The sequence below is a fragment of the Struthio camelus genome, chromosome 16, assembly GCF_040807025.1.
Source record: "Struthio camelus isolate bStrCam1 chromosome 16, bStrCam1.hap1, whole genome shotgun sequence".
Classification (NCBI taxonomy): Eukaryota; Metazoa; Chordata; class Aves; order Struthioniformes; family Struthionidae; genus Struthio; species Struthio camelus.
Genome location: NC_090957.1, coordinates 9406892 through 9422547, shown reverse-complemented (window position 1 = coordinate 9422547; position 15656 = coordinate 9406892). Strand labels below are relative to the sequence as shown.

General features: G+C 52.1%; 1 protein-coding gene and 1 pseudogene across 1 annotated transcript; both read right to left on the bottom strand.

Annotated features, from left to right (window-relative positions):
• Positions 1 to 1411: 1411 nt before the first annotated feature.
• LOC104146263 (E3 ubiquitin-protein ligase TRIM39) lies at positions 1412 to 9709 on the bottom strand. Its single transcript, XM_068909823.1, has 7 exons — positions 9578 to 9709; positions 8431 to 9168; positions 7716 to 7811; positions 5511 to 5741; positions 4397 to 4419; positions 3475 to 3587; positions 1412 to 2439 (listed from the first exon to the last, which is right to left on the bottom strand). The coding sequence occupies exons 2-7, from the start codon at positions 8854 to 8856 to the stop codon at positions 1868 to 1870; spliced, it is 1461 nt and encodes a 486-aa protein (XP_068765924.1). The 5' UTR covers positions 8857 to 9168; positions 9578 to 9709; the 3' UTR covers positions 1412 to 1867.
• A 1118-nt stretch (positions 9710 to 10827) lies between these two features.
• LOC104146237 (C-C motif chemokine 5-like) lies at positions 10828 to 12374 on the bottom strand (annotated as a pseudogene).
• Between the last annotated feature and the right edge of the window lie 3282 nt (positions 12375 to 15656).

The following is a 15656-nucleotide window of genomic DNA, read 5'->3' as shown; positions in this document are numbered from 1 at the left end:
CCATTTCTCACTAGGAGTACTAAAGTACTGCCCATGACATCCCTAGAAAAACTGTGCTGAGTATTCTTTATCATGGTCACATCTCATTTTGTTCAAACTGAATCAGTTATTGAATTAAGCAGCTTCATTTTTTTTTGTTGTCATTGTGGAGGGAGATCTACACACTATTGGAGTGTGTCTGCCTGCAAGGGTGCCCTGCTTAGCTCAGGACACAGTCTCCAGCCATTCCAGCCAGCAGTGTATGACCACTAGCCATTATCTCCACTTTGTCTGGCTCTCTGGCAGTTTTCTGCCTCCTGAAACCATGGACTGCAGGCATTTGGGTTTAAGTGAGCACAACTGGCTGATGCAACAACTGACTTAAGGGGCTGAGAGCTTTTGCTGGAAAAGCCTAACTGCAGCCTGGTTCAGGCAGAAGGCTCCCATCTAGAGCAGCAGTAGATCCTCGAGCAGAAGGGATGTCCCAAGGGATAGGAGGGACCAAGTAGCATGGGTGACCTTTAGAGACATCAGGGAAGGCGGAATGATTTTTCTTTCCCTTAGTCTTGAAAGTCCCAAAGTACGTCCATCCCAGTTTGAGCAATGCACCACTTCCCACGGTTGGAAATTTCACATCAGCAGGGCTGCCTTTCTGTTTCAGCTTGTGAGGGGAGGCAGGGGAGTTGGAGCTACCAAACCTGGAGATGATTTCCCTGCCAGGGAACCAGGGAGAGCAACCCAGGGACTGGTACGCAGTGCTACATCCACCATACATACAGACATGCCCTTGCCTTCACCCCAGGCCCCAGCATCACAAGGCTGAAGCACAGTCTACCACATAAGCAGCTGCAGCTACAGAATCTCCGACCTCAATACCTGCAGGTATCAGCTCACTGTAGTGTCCCAGTGACTCCACACTGGGATCCCTAGAAGACCCTGCCTGGGCAGGAGAGGGCCTGTACCCAGCAGCACCTACGCACACCACACTGATGCATTCGGAAGTGGCTGTCCCCAGCTTCATGCATTCCAGGACACAGTGCAAGCGTGGGCCTCTTGGAAGGCCAGGCACTCCTGAGGAGGCTCCAACCCTCCAGTCACATCCTTACATTCTCAGGGAATGTGTCCAGTTCAGGATCAGATCATAGTCATTAATAATGGGGAGGCCAGTGCTCAAGTGACAATATGTGGCCCCAGACTTAGTTCTGACTTCCCAGACCCACAAAAGCACTGAGTAGCCTCTGGGCCAGGCTAGTATCTCAAACAGTTGGGCTGGACATGCACATGGCGGGTGATGTGAATACAGCACCACAAGGACTTTTGCTTCCTTCTCCAAAATTCAGCACTGCTCTCTCAGATCCCAGGTTTAGCCACGCCCCCACAGTTAAGCAGCACGGTTTGATGTACTGTGAAAATGTATTCTTAACTGCATAGGTCTTCCCAAATCAGTTCTTTATTTCCTTCTTTCAGTACAATTCACATTAAAACAAGCACTATACTTCAGGCTGTGCACACGCTCTTCGCCCAAAGCCTGCAAGGTGACCAGCAGGGCAATGGTGTTCAGCAGGCTCCTCCTGTCCCCATCAGGGAAAGAGCAGGTTGTGGCATATCTGTGCCATGTAATGCCCTTCCCGGCACGGGCCCGGCACAGGGTGAATGCATCACGTGAACGGACACAGTCGCTGTCAGGTTTCTCATAGGCATTATGCTTTGTGGGTCATCGACAGCATCCAGAAGCACAAGGAGACCTTGCCATGCTGCTCACCCCAAACACATACCTATTCCTCTAGTGCTGCCTTGCTGCCAACCTCCTGCTCAGGAGACCAACTGGTCAGGCCCACTGGTCTCTGGCTGTCCTGTGCTGAGGCCAGGGCAGCCTTTTAACCACACGTTACAGGACGATGCAGCCAGTCCCTTGTGTGTCCCTGATCCAGGAGATCACCAAGGGCTCTGCATTTTTGCCCCCCAGCAAAGCACCTGGGAAGAAAAGAGGCCGGAGATTCCCAGAGAACTTGTCAGTGAAGGTGTAGATGTGGGAGCGGTCAGTCACATTATAAAATGAGATTTCTCCTGCCTCATAGTCCAGGAAGATTCCAATGCACCGGGGTCTCACGCTCAGGTTCAGAAGGGAAATCGGGGAAGTGAGGGCTTCATAGTTGCCACTGTTCTGCAGCCGCAGCACCCAATAGCCATTGCTAGGTGAGAAGAGGATGGTGCCTTTCCGGCTGGCTGACTCCCTGCACAGCCCCAAGCCCCACTCTGTCTTATCTCCCACCTGCACTTCCCAGTAGCGCCGGCCGGAGAAGAAGGCCTGAACCCCCAGCACCAGCGGCGTGGTGTTAAACCTCTTGGGGTTGTCAAAGAGGGACAGAATCAGCTTCTTGCCTCCTCGCTTCACACTTTTCCGGTCTTCAGACAGGGTGAGTTCAGGATGTGCTGTCTCAGGGTCCAGAATCACATCCACTGGAATGAGGAGAATAAATGAAGGAGGTACAGGACTTTATGGATGAATTAACATGCAGACAATGACATGAATGGATGAGTCTGCTACAGAGATGCTGAACTTTTCCAGCTTCAGCTACTGCTGGCTACTATATTTAACTGCATGTGTCCATGGTTTTGTACAGTACCTAGCACTGGAAGTCCTGGCCCAGCACTAGCGAAATATAATTTACAAAATCATTTTTACTATAAACCACATCAAAAAATTTGGCATGCAGCTACAGAGCAGGAAGAACATCAGTGCATCTCAGCAGCCTCCCTGACACAACTTTAGAAGTCTGTAGGCAACATGGAGCCTGAGACTCCTAAGTGCCCTCCTAGGCTTCAGGGCACCTCACAAACCACCCAAGATCAGAATAAAGAAAGTCTTCCCACCCTGAAACCAATCTGAACTCATCTGTATGCAACTGGGACCAATTGAACAAAACTTGTTGAAAAAAACTGCAGTTAGCACTTGTGCTAATGAGAAAGTTGCATTATCTGAGCTAAAAAGATGTATGATCTGAAAACATTTTAATTTAAAGATGAGTCGCAGCCTGGGTGGACTCTCTTACCACAGCCAGTCTGGAATTGGTTCACATTAAACCAAAACTCTTCACTCCCAAAAGTGCCAACAGTGTGGGAACCAGCCCTTGCTTCACCAGGCTGACTTGCAGAGTAACACTACAATGATGCAACTTTCCTCATGTAAATATGACCTTTATTAAACTGTCTAGTGTAGACAGGGCCAAAGACTGCAGTCCCAGATCCCCTCCTGAACAAGCAGCGTTTGCCAAAGGCCTTTTCCTACCTGAATGCTCATCACCACAGCACAGCTCACTACCGCTTGTCAGAGACTTTCATATGTGCCCATTTGCTGGTGTTGGCGGTGGTCAAGGACAAGAGCAGAGCCACGTCTGCACTGAGTGCGCTGACACCTCTCCCTGTGCCACAGCATACAGCAGGAGGGCCAGGATTGAAATGTGCCAGGACCTGGCACAAAAGCAGCTGCCTTACCTTTGAATTTCTTCAGCATGTCCCTCATGCCCAGGCAGCGCTCTGGGATGCTGTAATCTTCTAGCAGGGTCACAGAAACAGCTCTGGGGGCCTGGAATTTCATCCCTTCGCACCTGAAAAGAGCATATTGCCTACGAGCCGACACAGAGTCCCAGCCATACCCAGCACCCACAACACAGCTAGTCTCCTGCTGCATCTCAGGGGGCTTTTTAATCCCTTTCTGTTGGCTGCACAGACACCGTTTCAGGAGCCCCAGCCCTGACTGCACCCGGCTCAGGTGGCACAGGAGAGCAAGTCGAATCTGCTCTCCAGCAGATCCGGCTGCATCAAGCTATCCACAGCATCTGTTTCCTTCTGTCTTTCCTGAGTTAGAGAGAGATTTAGCCAGTGATCCCCAGCCCTTGGCAATCCCCAACCTCCATGGCAGCTCCCCAGGGTCACTGCACCTGTTGCTGCAAGCTCTTCGGCCACGGCAAAGCGCCTGGACTAACTGCTTGCCTAGCAGCAAGCCAGATGGGATCTACACGCTGGATCTAAACTACATACAGGAAAGGGGTCCCAGGTGAGCTGCAGTGCCAATCCTGGGTGGGAACACCCTGTGGAAAGGAAGGAGTGAGGCCAGCCCAGCAGCACATCCCTTAGGAGCCCTTCTCATATCCTGCGGGTCCAGGCAAGACCTTGGTTCTGAGGGCCACAGAAGACGACAGGCATTGAGTCTCTCTTGCTTGCCTGCACTGGTTTCAGTCCCCTCCTCTGTCTGTCCCTGGTCACTGGGCCTCACCACTAGGAAGGACCTAGCTTGAAGCTAGGCAGGGGCTGTGCAGGGAGGACAGGGAATGGCCTGGCACAGAGCAGATGTGAACACCACGCTTAGAGCATGGAGGCAGCCAGGACAGTAGGAGGAATGAGCACTGGTACCTACCTGTTCAGGATGCTTTTCATGTCCTAGAAGAAGAGAAAAAACTTTTTTGGTGTGTCACTCCATAGTCTCATGCCTATCAGCCGGCCTGGCCCCCAGCCACCTGCCTCACTCTGCACAGCCCTTCAGTCGTGGCCTTGCTCCTCAATTGCCATAGGTCCCGGTGCATGTCTGCCCTGTGGAGCGGGCAACACACCCAAGCAAGCTCTGACTGGCTGCCCTGGTTGTGCCTGCCCAGTGCCAGCCTGCCCTGCTCCACAGGACAGTTTGCAAGCTCTCCTGAGCACTGCCGAGGTCCACAGCGGCAGCTGTCTCTCCATTGCACTGTAGGTCACGCATCCTCTCCACCTCCGAGGACAGGCCACATCTCAGTGTGTGCTGGCTCTCCTTCAGCACAATAGGAGAGGTCTCCCATCGCATAGGAGGAGGAGAGGAGGATCCCATCACCTACTGCCGAGTTGGACTCTGCCCTGAACTGATGCAGGGAAAGGAACAGAGCAATGGGCCTTTCTCACACCATTATTCACCTGGGGACCTGTCAGACTAGACATAAGGGCTGGCAATCCCCAGGGCTCAAGATGCCCTGTGAGCCCTCACAGGCAGCCTTGCAGAGCAGATTCCCCTTAGCACAGGACAGATATCAGGTCTGGATAGAAAAGACCTCAGGGCTGAGGTTGGGGACTAAGTTAGTGGGATACAGACACTTTGGGCTTTGGGATGGCAGGAGCCACACATACCTCGGGTATCACCGATGGTCTGGGCCTGTTCCCTCTTGTGGGGAGATCAAGAGTTCGTATGTATATGGAAGGGAGGAAGGAACCTTTCCCCATCACTGCCACTGCTTTCCTGAGCACAGCTCCATCCCAGGGTGCTTTGGAAACCCAAATGTGGTTGGGATAGACAGTATCCCCCTGCCCTGGTGAGCAGAGTTGGTTGAATGCATTGTCTCCAGCCCCCAGGAGCATGGCCAGTGCAGTTGGAGCTCCCCAGGCCTCCCCTGCTGTGGGCTGCCCACCTTCCCTCTTCTCTGTGTCAGCCTGGCCCCTGGCAACCCCACATCAGAAGTATGGCCCCTCTCCCAGCCCCAGGAGAGAGAGGGCTGGCGGCACAGCCTGACCTTGAGCAGCCCATCAGCTGGCTCCTGGAACTTCTCCTTTATCTCCAGGATCAGCAGGTCCAGAGAGGACTTTTGCTCCACGAGCTGGGCAAGGTTTTCACTGACCATCAGCAGAATCCTCTTCTCTTCCTCCTCCAGCTTCTGAAGCAGCAGCTTCTCTTCATCAGCCAGCAGCCGATGCAGTTTTCCAAACTCACTCACAATCCTTTCCCTTTTTTTCTTCACTGCCTCCTTGTGAAAGGAAAGACACATGGTGGAAGGAGAGGCAATGTTAGCCAGGCAGCTAACACAAAGCCCAAAACTACACACACTCAGTGGTCAGGCCATGGGAAACCACCCCACTTTTGGATCAGAGTGTTTATTTAAATTAACAGCCAAAGACTAAAAGGTGGGCTTTCACCTAGTATCTGACTTGACATCCTTAATTTATCAGCAGTAGGGCCTTGCCCAGGGCAGTTCTGGTCAGCTGGTCCTCAGATATCTAGAGATGTCCCAGTGCAGCACAGGGTGATTATCTAGGTGGGATGATGGACTGCGAGGATATGCCATCAGGCTTAGGGCACAGGTTTTTATTAGAAGGTGTACTATTCACCTACAAGCTAGGCGCAGGCTAATGTGCTGCTTGAACACTGCATGTCCAGTAGCACACCCAGCACTGGGGAGGAACTGAGGGAGGGAGAGAAGGAGCCAGGAAGGCCTCTCTGGGGTGCTGAGAGCTCTTACTAGGGTCTGGGGGCGAGGATCCAACAACAGGTAGGGTCTGGCTACGCTTTAGAGTTTTTTCCTGAGTCCTAAAGCTTTGTACTTGGCTCAGAACCTGAAGCACAGGAGCTGGCATCCTCCAGAAAATATGCTGTGGTTAATTGGGACCATAAAGCCTCAAAACCCAGAAGGTAAATGAAAGGAAACCGAACTGTATTTATTTATTTATTTATTTACTGTATTTTTCTGTCCAAGCACATGATTTCTTGGAAGTGACTCATGTATGCTTGATAAGCCAGGACTGTCAGCCACTTCCGCTTCACCACTTGCAAGGGACATTTTTTCCTTTTCACTAAAATAGCATAATCAGCCTCAGAAAGCCTGAAGGCAGCAGAGCTGTGACCCTACAAGGCGATCTCCTAGCCCTGACTCAGGCAGGGCAGGCGGAGGTGAGAATGACACTGCTGTTTCACAACATCCATCTCCTCTAGTCCTCTCCTGCCACCCAGGACAGCTGGTAGCACCAGCACTCCAAGTAGCCATCACATCCTGGCTTGCTAGGCGAGGGGTTGGCCTGGCCAGAGAGAGCAGCAGTTGGTGACAGCCGTGGCCAGGCAGAGGAGCCGAGCAAATAAGCAGGGAAAGCTGGAGAAACCTGTTTTCCCTGCCATTGCTCCCTGCTTAGTCACCAATTCTAGCTCAGGACTCAATAACTCAGTCCAGCAGTTTCGTTTCCTTTTCTGCAGTTACTTTTACTTTCCAGTTTCTACCCTGAAGGGACTGGTTTTAGCTTGAAAGGCAGCTGTTTTGCAGGCATCTTATCTCCTGGGATAGAGCGGTAGTCAGACAGAGGCCTGGTAATTCAACTTTTCTTTTTTCAATGAAAGCACTTCTAGTTCCTACGGTTGTGGAGTAGAGCTCATCATACGGCTCAAGCCTGGCTTTTAACGTAAGCACATATTGTAAAACCAAGGCAAATAAAAAATATCCAATGTCTTTTTGTTTAACAAGCACACGTGACCCCATGACTTCATTGGAGCTGACATGCTGCTCTTTTCAAAGCCTTTCTGGACTATTTAATTTTTTTTAGAGCCACACACATTTACTGAACCTGGTTTCCACAAGCTCCAATTACAGCCTCAGGGCCAACACCGCATGCCAGCATTGCCTGTTGGTATGAGCATGTTACACCTACTTGTTGTGCATAGCCGTGAGGACTGCTGCAAGCCAGAATACCAAAACACCAAGGAAACACAGCACTTTGAACCATATGCTGGGTCATTTGCTTCATAGAGAAGGTGCTATTGCACTGTCACTGAGCCCCTCTCTGTGGCCAGGCTCCCCTGTGGATGTGGGTCTTCCACGTGAAAGCAAGACATGGTGACACGTCCCACCCGAGGACTATACGAAATGTGTGACAAATTCAATGGCCCTGGCCCAGAACACTCAGTAGTTTGTAAAGGTGCCTAAGCTGGTTCCTTAAAAATTAAAACAGGCACCTGCCTTGCAATCCTGGATTTTCATCCTTTCTGCTGACTCACGTTTCTTCACTTCTTCCACTTCCTTGGAAAGATACTCCAGAGATTTCTGGAGTTTAACCTGAAAAGGCAATAAACAAGGTCAGCTCACCGCAGCAGTGGCCAGCGCGTGCCACAGTTCATCCCACAGCCTGCAGCTGCCAGCGCCTGAAGGCAGCAAGGGGAGAGTTACTGTCCTGCCAGGCGATGCCTCCCCTGCGTGCCAGCCCTGGCACCCGAAGCCAGCAGCTGCGCTCTTCATTCCTCTCGCAGCTTTCACCCTCCCTGCACTGCCCTGGTTTTCTCACAGTTTCCTCACTGTTTGGGTTTGGAGTGCAAACCGTGCGAACAGGCACCGACCTCTCTGCACTGCCAGGATGCGGGGCAGCTGCCATCCACTCCGCTGCCCGAGGCGCCCCGCTTCCCTGATGGTGCCAGAATAGCGTACAGCTATTTGACGACAGCAGAGAGGGGTGGCTGCCAGCCCCAGGACCGTGCCCCCCACGACCTGCCAGGGACGAGCTGCCTGGCCCCCCAAAGCCGAGCTCCCCACGCACAGCACAGCACCCTGGGGTGCCAGGGATGCTGCTGCCATGGGGCCAGCCCCATCCAAGGCAGGCACAAGGCCCAAGGCAGGTGCAAGGCCTCGCGCTCTTTTCGCCTGTCGACACCGTGTCCTTGTTCAGCTGAGCCTCCCCTACCTTGTAGACCTGTGCGGCCTCCTCGATGGGGTAGACAGTGTGAGGGCGGTGGTGCAGGGATTCCCTGCACACCACGCAGATGGCCTCCTCGTCCTCCTCGCAGAAGAGCTTGAGCCGCTCATCGTGCATGGCACACAGGAGAGCCCCCGGCCCCGGGCCGGCCCGCAGCCCCAGCTGCCGGATGCTCTCCACGATGTTGGCCAGCTGTCGGTTGGGGCGGAAGTTGCTGCGGTGGCACGCGGCTCGGCACTGCGGGCAGGAGAAGGGTCCGTCGGCCCAGAGACCCTTCTCCTGGCAGTGCTTGGCAATGCAACCGCGGCAGAAGTTGTGCCCACAGTCGACGCTCACCGGCTCACTCATGTACTCCAGGCAGATGGAGCAAATGGCTTCCTCGTGCAGCCGCTCCAGGGGGCTGGCCAGGGCCATGGCAGCTGCGGCCGGTTGGTTTTCTCAGAGTGCCAGGAAGAGCCCACTGGCGGGGCAGGCAGGGCTATGGTAATGTCCCCAGAAAGCCCGCGGGACTGGTGTCGGTCGGCCACGCCAGCGCTTCCTGAGAGGCGCGGGAGGAGAAACCTGCCCCGCAGCGAGCTTACATAAGAGCAGCGTCCGGGTCGGCGCCCTGGCTTGGAATGCTCCGCGCTGGCTTGGGGAGGAGCATGGTGCACATGAGGGACACCCGCAGCCAGCCTTAAAGGCGCTTTCCTCTTAGCCCAGGCAGATCAAGGCAAAACAAAAACTCTGCAGGAGGAAAACCAGGACAAATTAGGAAGAGTCAGAAATAATCCAGGCCCGTAGATAACCCCAGGCACCTGGAAAGCCCGTGTGGCCATCCCTTGCTCCTCTGACCAAATTTGCAGTGGAGGGCTGATCCAGCAAAGAGGACTGCAAGGTGACCAAGCAGAGTAGCCCTGGGTAACTCCGCTGCATTTTAACTAGCAACGAGAGCCCAGTCATTTCTCCTCTGGTTTCTTTTCACAGTTTGCATCAATGTCCTGTCTGAGCTCAGTGGCCCCTGAGTCTAACCACACTGTCCAATCAGTCTTTAAAAACATTCCCAGTATTACCTGCCCATCTTATTAGAAAGCTGCAAGCTTAGATATTTAAATATAAAGTGCTAATCCAAGGCACACCAAAAGCCACAACTCACACAGGTTTGCAGGCAGTAAGTACCCTCACAAGGGCTGTCCAGAAGGGGAAGGAGGCAAAAGCAGCTTGCCAGGATCTCCACCGCGAAAGGCCAGAGACAAGGATCGTTTCATCCCGATGGCCTGAGACCAGCAAGCCACCTGCCCTGGGCCCTGCTTTTCACCCTACCGCCCTTTTCCTGCCTTGGCCAGAAATAGTGCAGGCTTAGCTCAGCCTGAAACAGCCAAAGTGCCTTTCAAACAGCGTAATAGGCTCAGAGGGGCTTTGTGGGAGCTACGCTTGGGGATCAAACCAGGCAACCATGGGCCTCACTGAGCAATGGCAGCACCCACCACTGCCCCAGACAGCTGGGGCAGAAGGCCCAACAGGCAGCTGTGGGGCTGGTACCCATCCCTGTGGGTGCCCTGAGTGTAAGAAAAGGCCTGGGTCTGAGTTTGGAGGTGGAAATAGCTCCACAGAGCAGCATCTCTTCCAAGTCTGTCCTTGCAGCCCCATCTAGTGTTGTCCTGGGCAAGATGTGGCAGAGGCAGAGTTGTGATCTCTAGCTGTCTGCTGTGTTGCTTCAGGAGCAACTGTGGACCAGAACAGAGAATTAATTGATGCCACCTGAAATGCTCTCTGGGATTGTCCTCACATGCTGGCCCCTGGGTCAGTTCCAGCTGAACCCTCCTGGCACAAACCAAAGTGGAGGATCTGTGAGGATCTCAAAGGAAGGAGACCCCAGGCCGCGAGGGGATGGGAGAATACTGGAGAGAGAGCGGGGGGCTAAGAGGCACCAGCTGCCCCAGCATCACCAGCTCTGGCCTTGCTCTGGCTGTGCTTGGGAGAAGCCCAAGGTCAGAGGTCAGGCCTCTCAGGTCAGAAGCTCCCAAATGTCAAACTCTAACATACAGATATGGCCACCACAGTTCAGAGAAAGGCCTGAACAGCCAGCCAGACTGCTAATGGACTGCAGAACAGAAAGCCAAAAAACAAGACCTCTGACCCCATCCAGAGCTGCCTGGGCTCTCCAGCCCAGTCAGCCTGCCTAGTGCCACTTAGGAACTAACTGCCAGGCGCACCTTCAGCAGGGGCATGGGCGGCCACAGTTCCCTGTGCCGCATGGGTCCTTAAAGTATGTGCAGAATTGTTTGTGGAATGGATGAAATGAACAGGACAGAGAGCTGGACTCCGATGCTCAGACCTGCAAACTGGCATGCTGGCCTGCTATGGCCTTGGTAAAGCCTCCTGAGACCCAGTGGCAGAAGCTGCTAATTTGCTCTTTTTTATTATACAAAATTAACTTAAACACAATCAGTACAAATTAGAAATAAAAGTTTGACTGAAAATGACAAATAAATTAAAATGCCTTTGCATACACTTTAAATAAAGAGCTGCACACCGGCAGTTTATCAAAATTCACAGGCAATAAGAAAACACGAACATGTTTAGGAGGAGCTCGTGAGAGAAGACTCTGTGGTAGAGGTGATGTTTGCAGTGACTACAGTGTTGTCCTTCCACTGTCTGCCTTGTCCTTTCGGTGATTCATGATATCCTGGACCCATTTATCTTCTGGGTTGCCACAGAGCATTGTGCCTTTGACTGTGGTAAATCTGCAGAAGAAAATCCCATTAAAGGAACTGGAGAGAAGAGGCGCCCATTCTCAAAGGACGACCATTGTGGGTGGGAAGTGTAACAGCAAACGGCTATGCTGAGCACCTGCATGCTCCTTGCTGCTGGTGAATCCCACCGAATCAGGCACCTCTATAGCTGCAGAACAGACCCAAGGAAATGCAGGAGGACTGGCCAAATGTCATTACCAGCCTCCTGTTCTCTCTGGCATTTGGGGGAGAGCGCCACCTTCATCCCCAATATGCCTTCTCCAGCCAGGACACCATCCTGCCTGTGATCCACTGTCTGGGAGAGATGACTAGCAGAAGCTCTTTTGACACAAATCTAACAGGGAGGACCACTAGCAGGCTTTCTGAGTTGTGCAGCTTGCCTCTGAGATGTTTTCAGACCGTTCTCTTAACACGGGTGAGCCCAACATGCCGATAGCCATTGGCAGGATGGGGTATGCTGTAGGGTTTCCTGGGGCTACCACACTTCTGCAGGGCAGGAGCCCCCAGGGTTTGAGCAGGAGATCTACTTACATCACAGCTGGCTGGAAGCAGTGGCTGCCTGCGTGCTCGTACATTACCACGCGGTTCAGGGGAATTGCTTTGGTGCTGTATTGGATGCAACAGGGACCGGAAAAGTTGACAGCAGCTAGAAGAGAAGAGATATTTTCTGATATAACCAAACTGGGGGAAATGTCAGCAGGTACAAGCAGGGTCACAGGACCAGAGGGGTCCTGCTGGAGGAGACGCTGCTCCCACTACAGTCTCCCACCACAGTTATCCTTCCCTCAAGAAGCCAGAGTGGCAAGATGTACCTCTCCTTTCCCGCAGCAGACACTCAGAAGGAAGAGGTGCCAAGCATTACTAGACCTTACAGGGCAGTGAGAAAGAGAAGAGCACCCCTCCAAGAGGAGAGCTTGCACTCACCTGGTGAAGATGAGACCTGGTAGCAGAAGACAGCCACAAAAAGAACAGCAAGGGCAGCTGTGAAGGACTTCATGCTTCTGCTGGGTGGAGATAAACTGTAGAAGGTCTAGACCAGGGACTACTGCAAAGGGCCCCTTGCTGTGCCTCACACTGGATTCCTGGGTTCTGTTCTTTTTATAGAGGGAGAGGGCAAATAAAGCTGAAAATATGCCGGAAATGTTGCTGAAAGACGACACAAAGGAAAAAGTGTTGTGTCAAGGGTGTAAACCCTGCACAGTAAGTGGCAGAGGGAAGTGCCCAGACCCCAATATGCAGTAATGCCCTGATGCTGCAAGTACTTCATAATGATAAAATACTATGAAATGATAAAGAGAACAGGATATGACCCATGGCCTTTTCCTTTCCCATGACCAAAAGGGCTCTACAGAAAAGTTGAAAGCAATGTTTCAGGATATTAGTAGCTGGACCTTTTGCCTAGAAGTCACATGATGGCCATGGACGGAGAATGAGCGTGGCTGCCACATACACTTATTTCCTAGAATGTCGTCTGCATCACAGGAGAAATAAGGGCAACCCACTTCCCCTACTACAACCACAGCAAGGAGAGTCCACGAGTCAAGCAGCCTTCCCCAGCTGCCCACAGCAATGGGTCAGCAAAACACCCAAAAATGCAAGTGCCAACTGAAATAACAGTATGTCAGCAATCGACATGAGGCTCAGGCATTAGTGTTTACTAAGAATTGTAGAAGCTCATAACCACACTGGTACTATAAAGTTTGGCCTACTTAACTACTTGGTTCTAGCAATGTAGAACCAACATCCCCTTGACTTTGCTCTGTCACTGTCCCAGCATGTTGACCTAGTTCATACTGTTTGGGAGAACAACAGTGTCACTGTGCTGGCAGAGAAACTCCTGCTGGGAACGCTACATCTATATAGAAGGGCTCTGCTGACTTCCAGGCAAAGATTTGTGGAGGAAACCTCAGGAAAATGGAGGAAGGGAAAGGTAAAGTATTGCCACTCACAAGAGAGCATTATAGGGACAGGTATTTGCGGCGCTAGTGAATGTGTCCAGCAGCTGGACAATCACTGTCACAGTGAGAATGCCACACAAGCAGGATGCCTTTCATGATGACCTAGTGGAGGAAATGACTTAACTCCTTTATGGAGGAGGATGATTAAGAAAAGAGAAATCACTGATGAAAGTGGTTTCTAGCCTGGTAAGAACACTGAGGAGGAACTAGCAGAAAGGAAATGAGGAGATTCCCTGGACCGGCTGAGGGGAAACTGATGTGAGGCCCTGGGCTCCCAAGTGCTCCAGGGCATGATGCACACCATCACCATGTCTCAGTAGACTGGACTCCTTGAAAAGCTGAGCCAGACTCTTAAGAAAGGGTGGGCTAGATGGCAATGCAGGATTTGTTTTATGCAGAACTTTTCGTTTCACTAAAACAGTGTTTTTAAGCATGAGTAAACCCGAGCCAGGGTTTCAGGGTGAAACTGTGAGTGGGTGCCTTGCTGCCATGCAAGCAGGGAGCCCGTGCAAGCAGGGAGAGTGGGCAGCTGGAGAGAGCCTGCCCACAGAGCTCTGGGACCCTGAGGCACACGCTACCAGGGCCGTTTGGAAAGGCACTTCTTTAGCAGGGACAGGCAGCTCCCATTACACAGCAAGAAGGCATTCCTGATTCAGCCCACACCCTGCAGTTCCTCTGCAGCCATCGTAGCTCTGTCTCCATCTTTGCCTTTGCAGCAGCAAGGCCTTGGGCACGTCCTTTCACCTCTGCATCTCTGTTTCCCCATTGATGGGATTGCTGCCATCTCAGATCATGCCTAGGGATTAACTTCCCAGGCAGGAGCCCTGTGCTGGTACAGTCTGAGCCAAGGCTGAGGCTTTACTCATGTATGGCAGAGAGGGACTTGCGGTACCCTGCTCTGAAGAGCTGAGGATCTCGGGATTCAGCTGGGAGCCTGTCTGCTCTACAACCTCCCTTGTCCTGTGCTCCTGAATCCCTGTCTGGAGTCCATTTAGATGCTAGGAGGAAGCCTCCCTTCTCCCAGGGACACTGGGTCCCAGTTCCACTGTCTGGCTGGATCTGCTCATCCTACACTGCACAGAATGAGGTTAGGGAGATGTCTGCCTGCTCCTGGTCCATACCTTGAGCAGACTGGGGTTGGCATCATACCATCAACGGCCATCATCTTATCCACAGTACGCAGCTTAATCTAACAGCCTCTGAAGCTTGGCTGTCCCCAGGAGCTGCTAGGAAGGGGGTCAGGCAGGCCACAGCAGCACCCCAGCATGGCCTGTCAGCACCGACAACAGCAGGGCTGGCCTAGAAGGAAGGTGTGTGCTGAACCACACACCAAAATCCACAGTACCTCTGCACCCTTACTGCCTCCCCTCTCCAGCATCTCCTGCAACATGCGTGTCCATCCGTGCTTCACTCCCAGGACGTCTGGGGCAGAGACACAGCAGCTCTCCTCCATCCCAGTTGAATGGCCCAGTTCAGGCAATCTGCACCTCCAGCCTAGGAGGAATCACTCCCCTCGCCCTGTTCCACTGCCAGGAGCTACCAGCACCTTTTTTCAGAGGTTGCTGCACAGGGATGCTGGGTAAGGCAGGGGCGAAACAGGGCTCCCAGGCAGGGAGCAGGGCACATGGGTGGGAGCTGCCTGGGCCTCAGGAGTGCCCCTTGTACCCTCTCTCTCCATGGGCCCTGCCACACATGGGATGGACACAGCTACCTGAGACAACAGACAAAACATTTGACGTGACTTAGATAACAGACCAAGACCAATGCCACTGCCTGAGGCAAGAGACAGCAGATTAATTCTAGGGGTGCTGGAAACATCCATGGAGACAGGTAGGACAGAGCAGGAGACTGGGGAGCCACACGGACAAACAAGGTAAGACACCTGTGATGCGCCAGGATCTTGACAACCTACTAACCAAGTTGCCACCAACACCTGCTGCTCTCATAGCCCTACTTCTGCCATTTTTTCAGTGCTTTCACACCCAAACATACACACTCATTCTCCATTCAGACTGATCTCAAAAATTCTGCTACACATCTCCACAGAGGGATTGGAATAAAACTGAGAGGAGGAGAACAGGCTGGAGAAAGCTGAAGATGTCATCACTGATGCGGCTAAAGCACCAGCACAGCCTAGTTTGGAGTTGCTTTCAGTTCAACATTCTGAATGTTCTTGCAATGTTCAAACATGGTTTTGATGGAAATGTCAAGATTTGTTTTAAAAATCGATATTTTCTATCAGAAATATATAAGTGCCTAGACATTTTCCATGAATTCTCTCTCCCTTCAGATATACTGACCATGTTTCCTGCTTTTGCTCATTGCAAAAGGTGTTTGACACCTGTTATTCCCCTGTTCCACTGTTTTCATCAACTTCACTCCTTCCTTGAAGGGAGATTTTGTATTTCAGTTTTGGCTGCTCCCTCTTGCCAAGACAAATAATGTAAATCTCTAAATATTTTGATTTCTAAAGCCTCCTCTATACCATACATCCTAAGTTGAACTATTTATGGAATCTGTA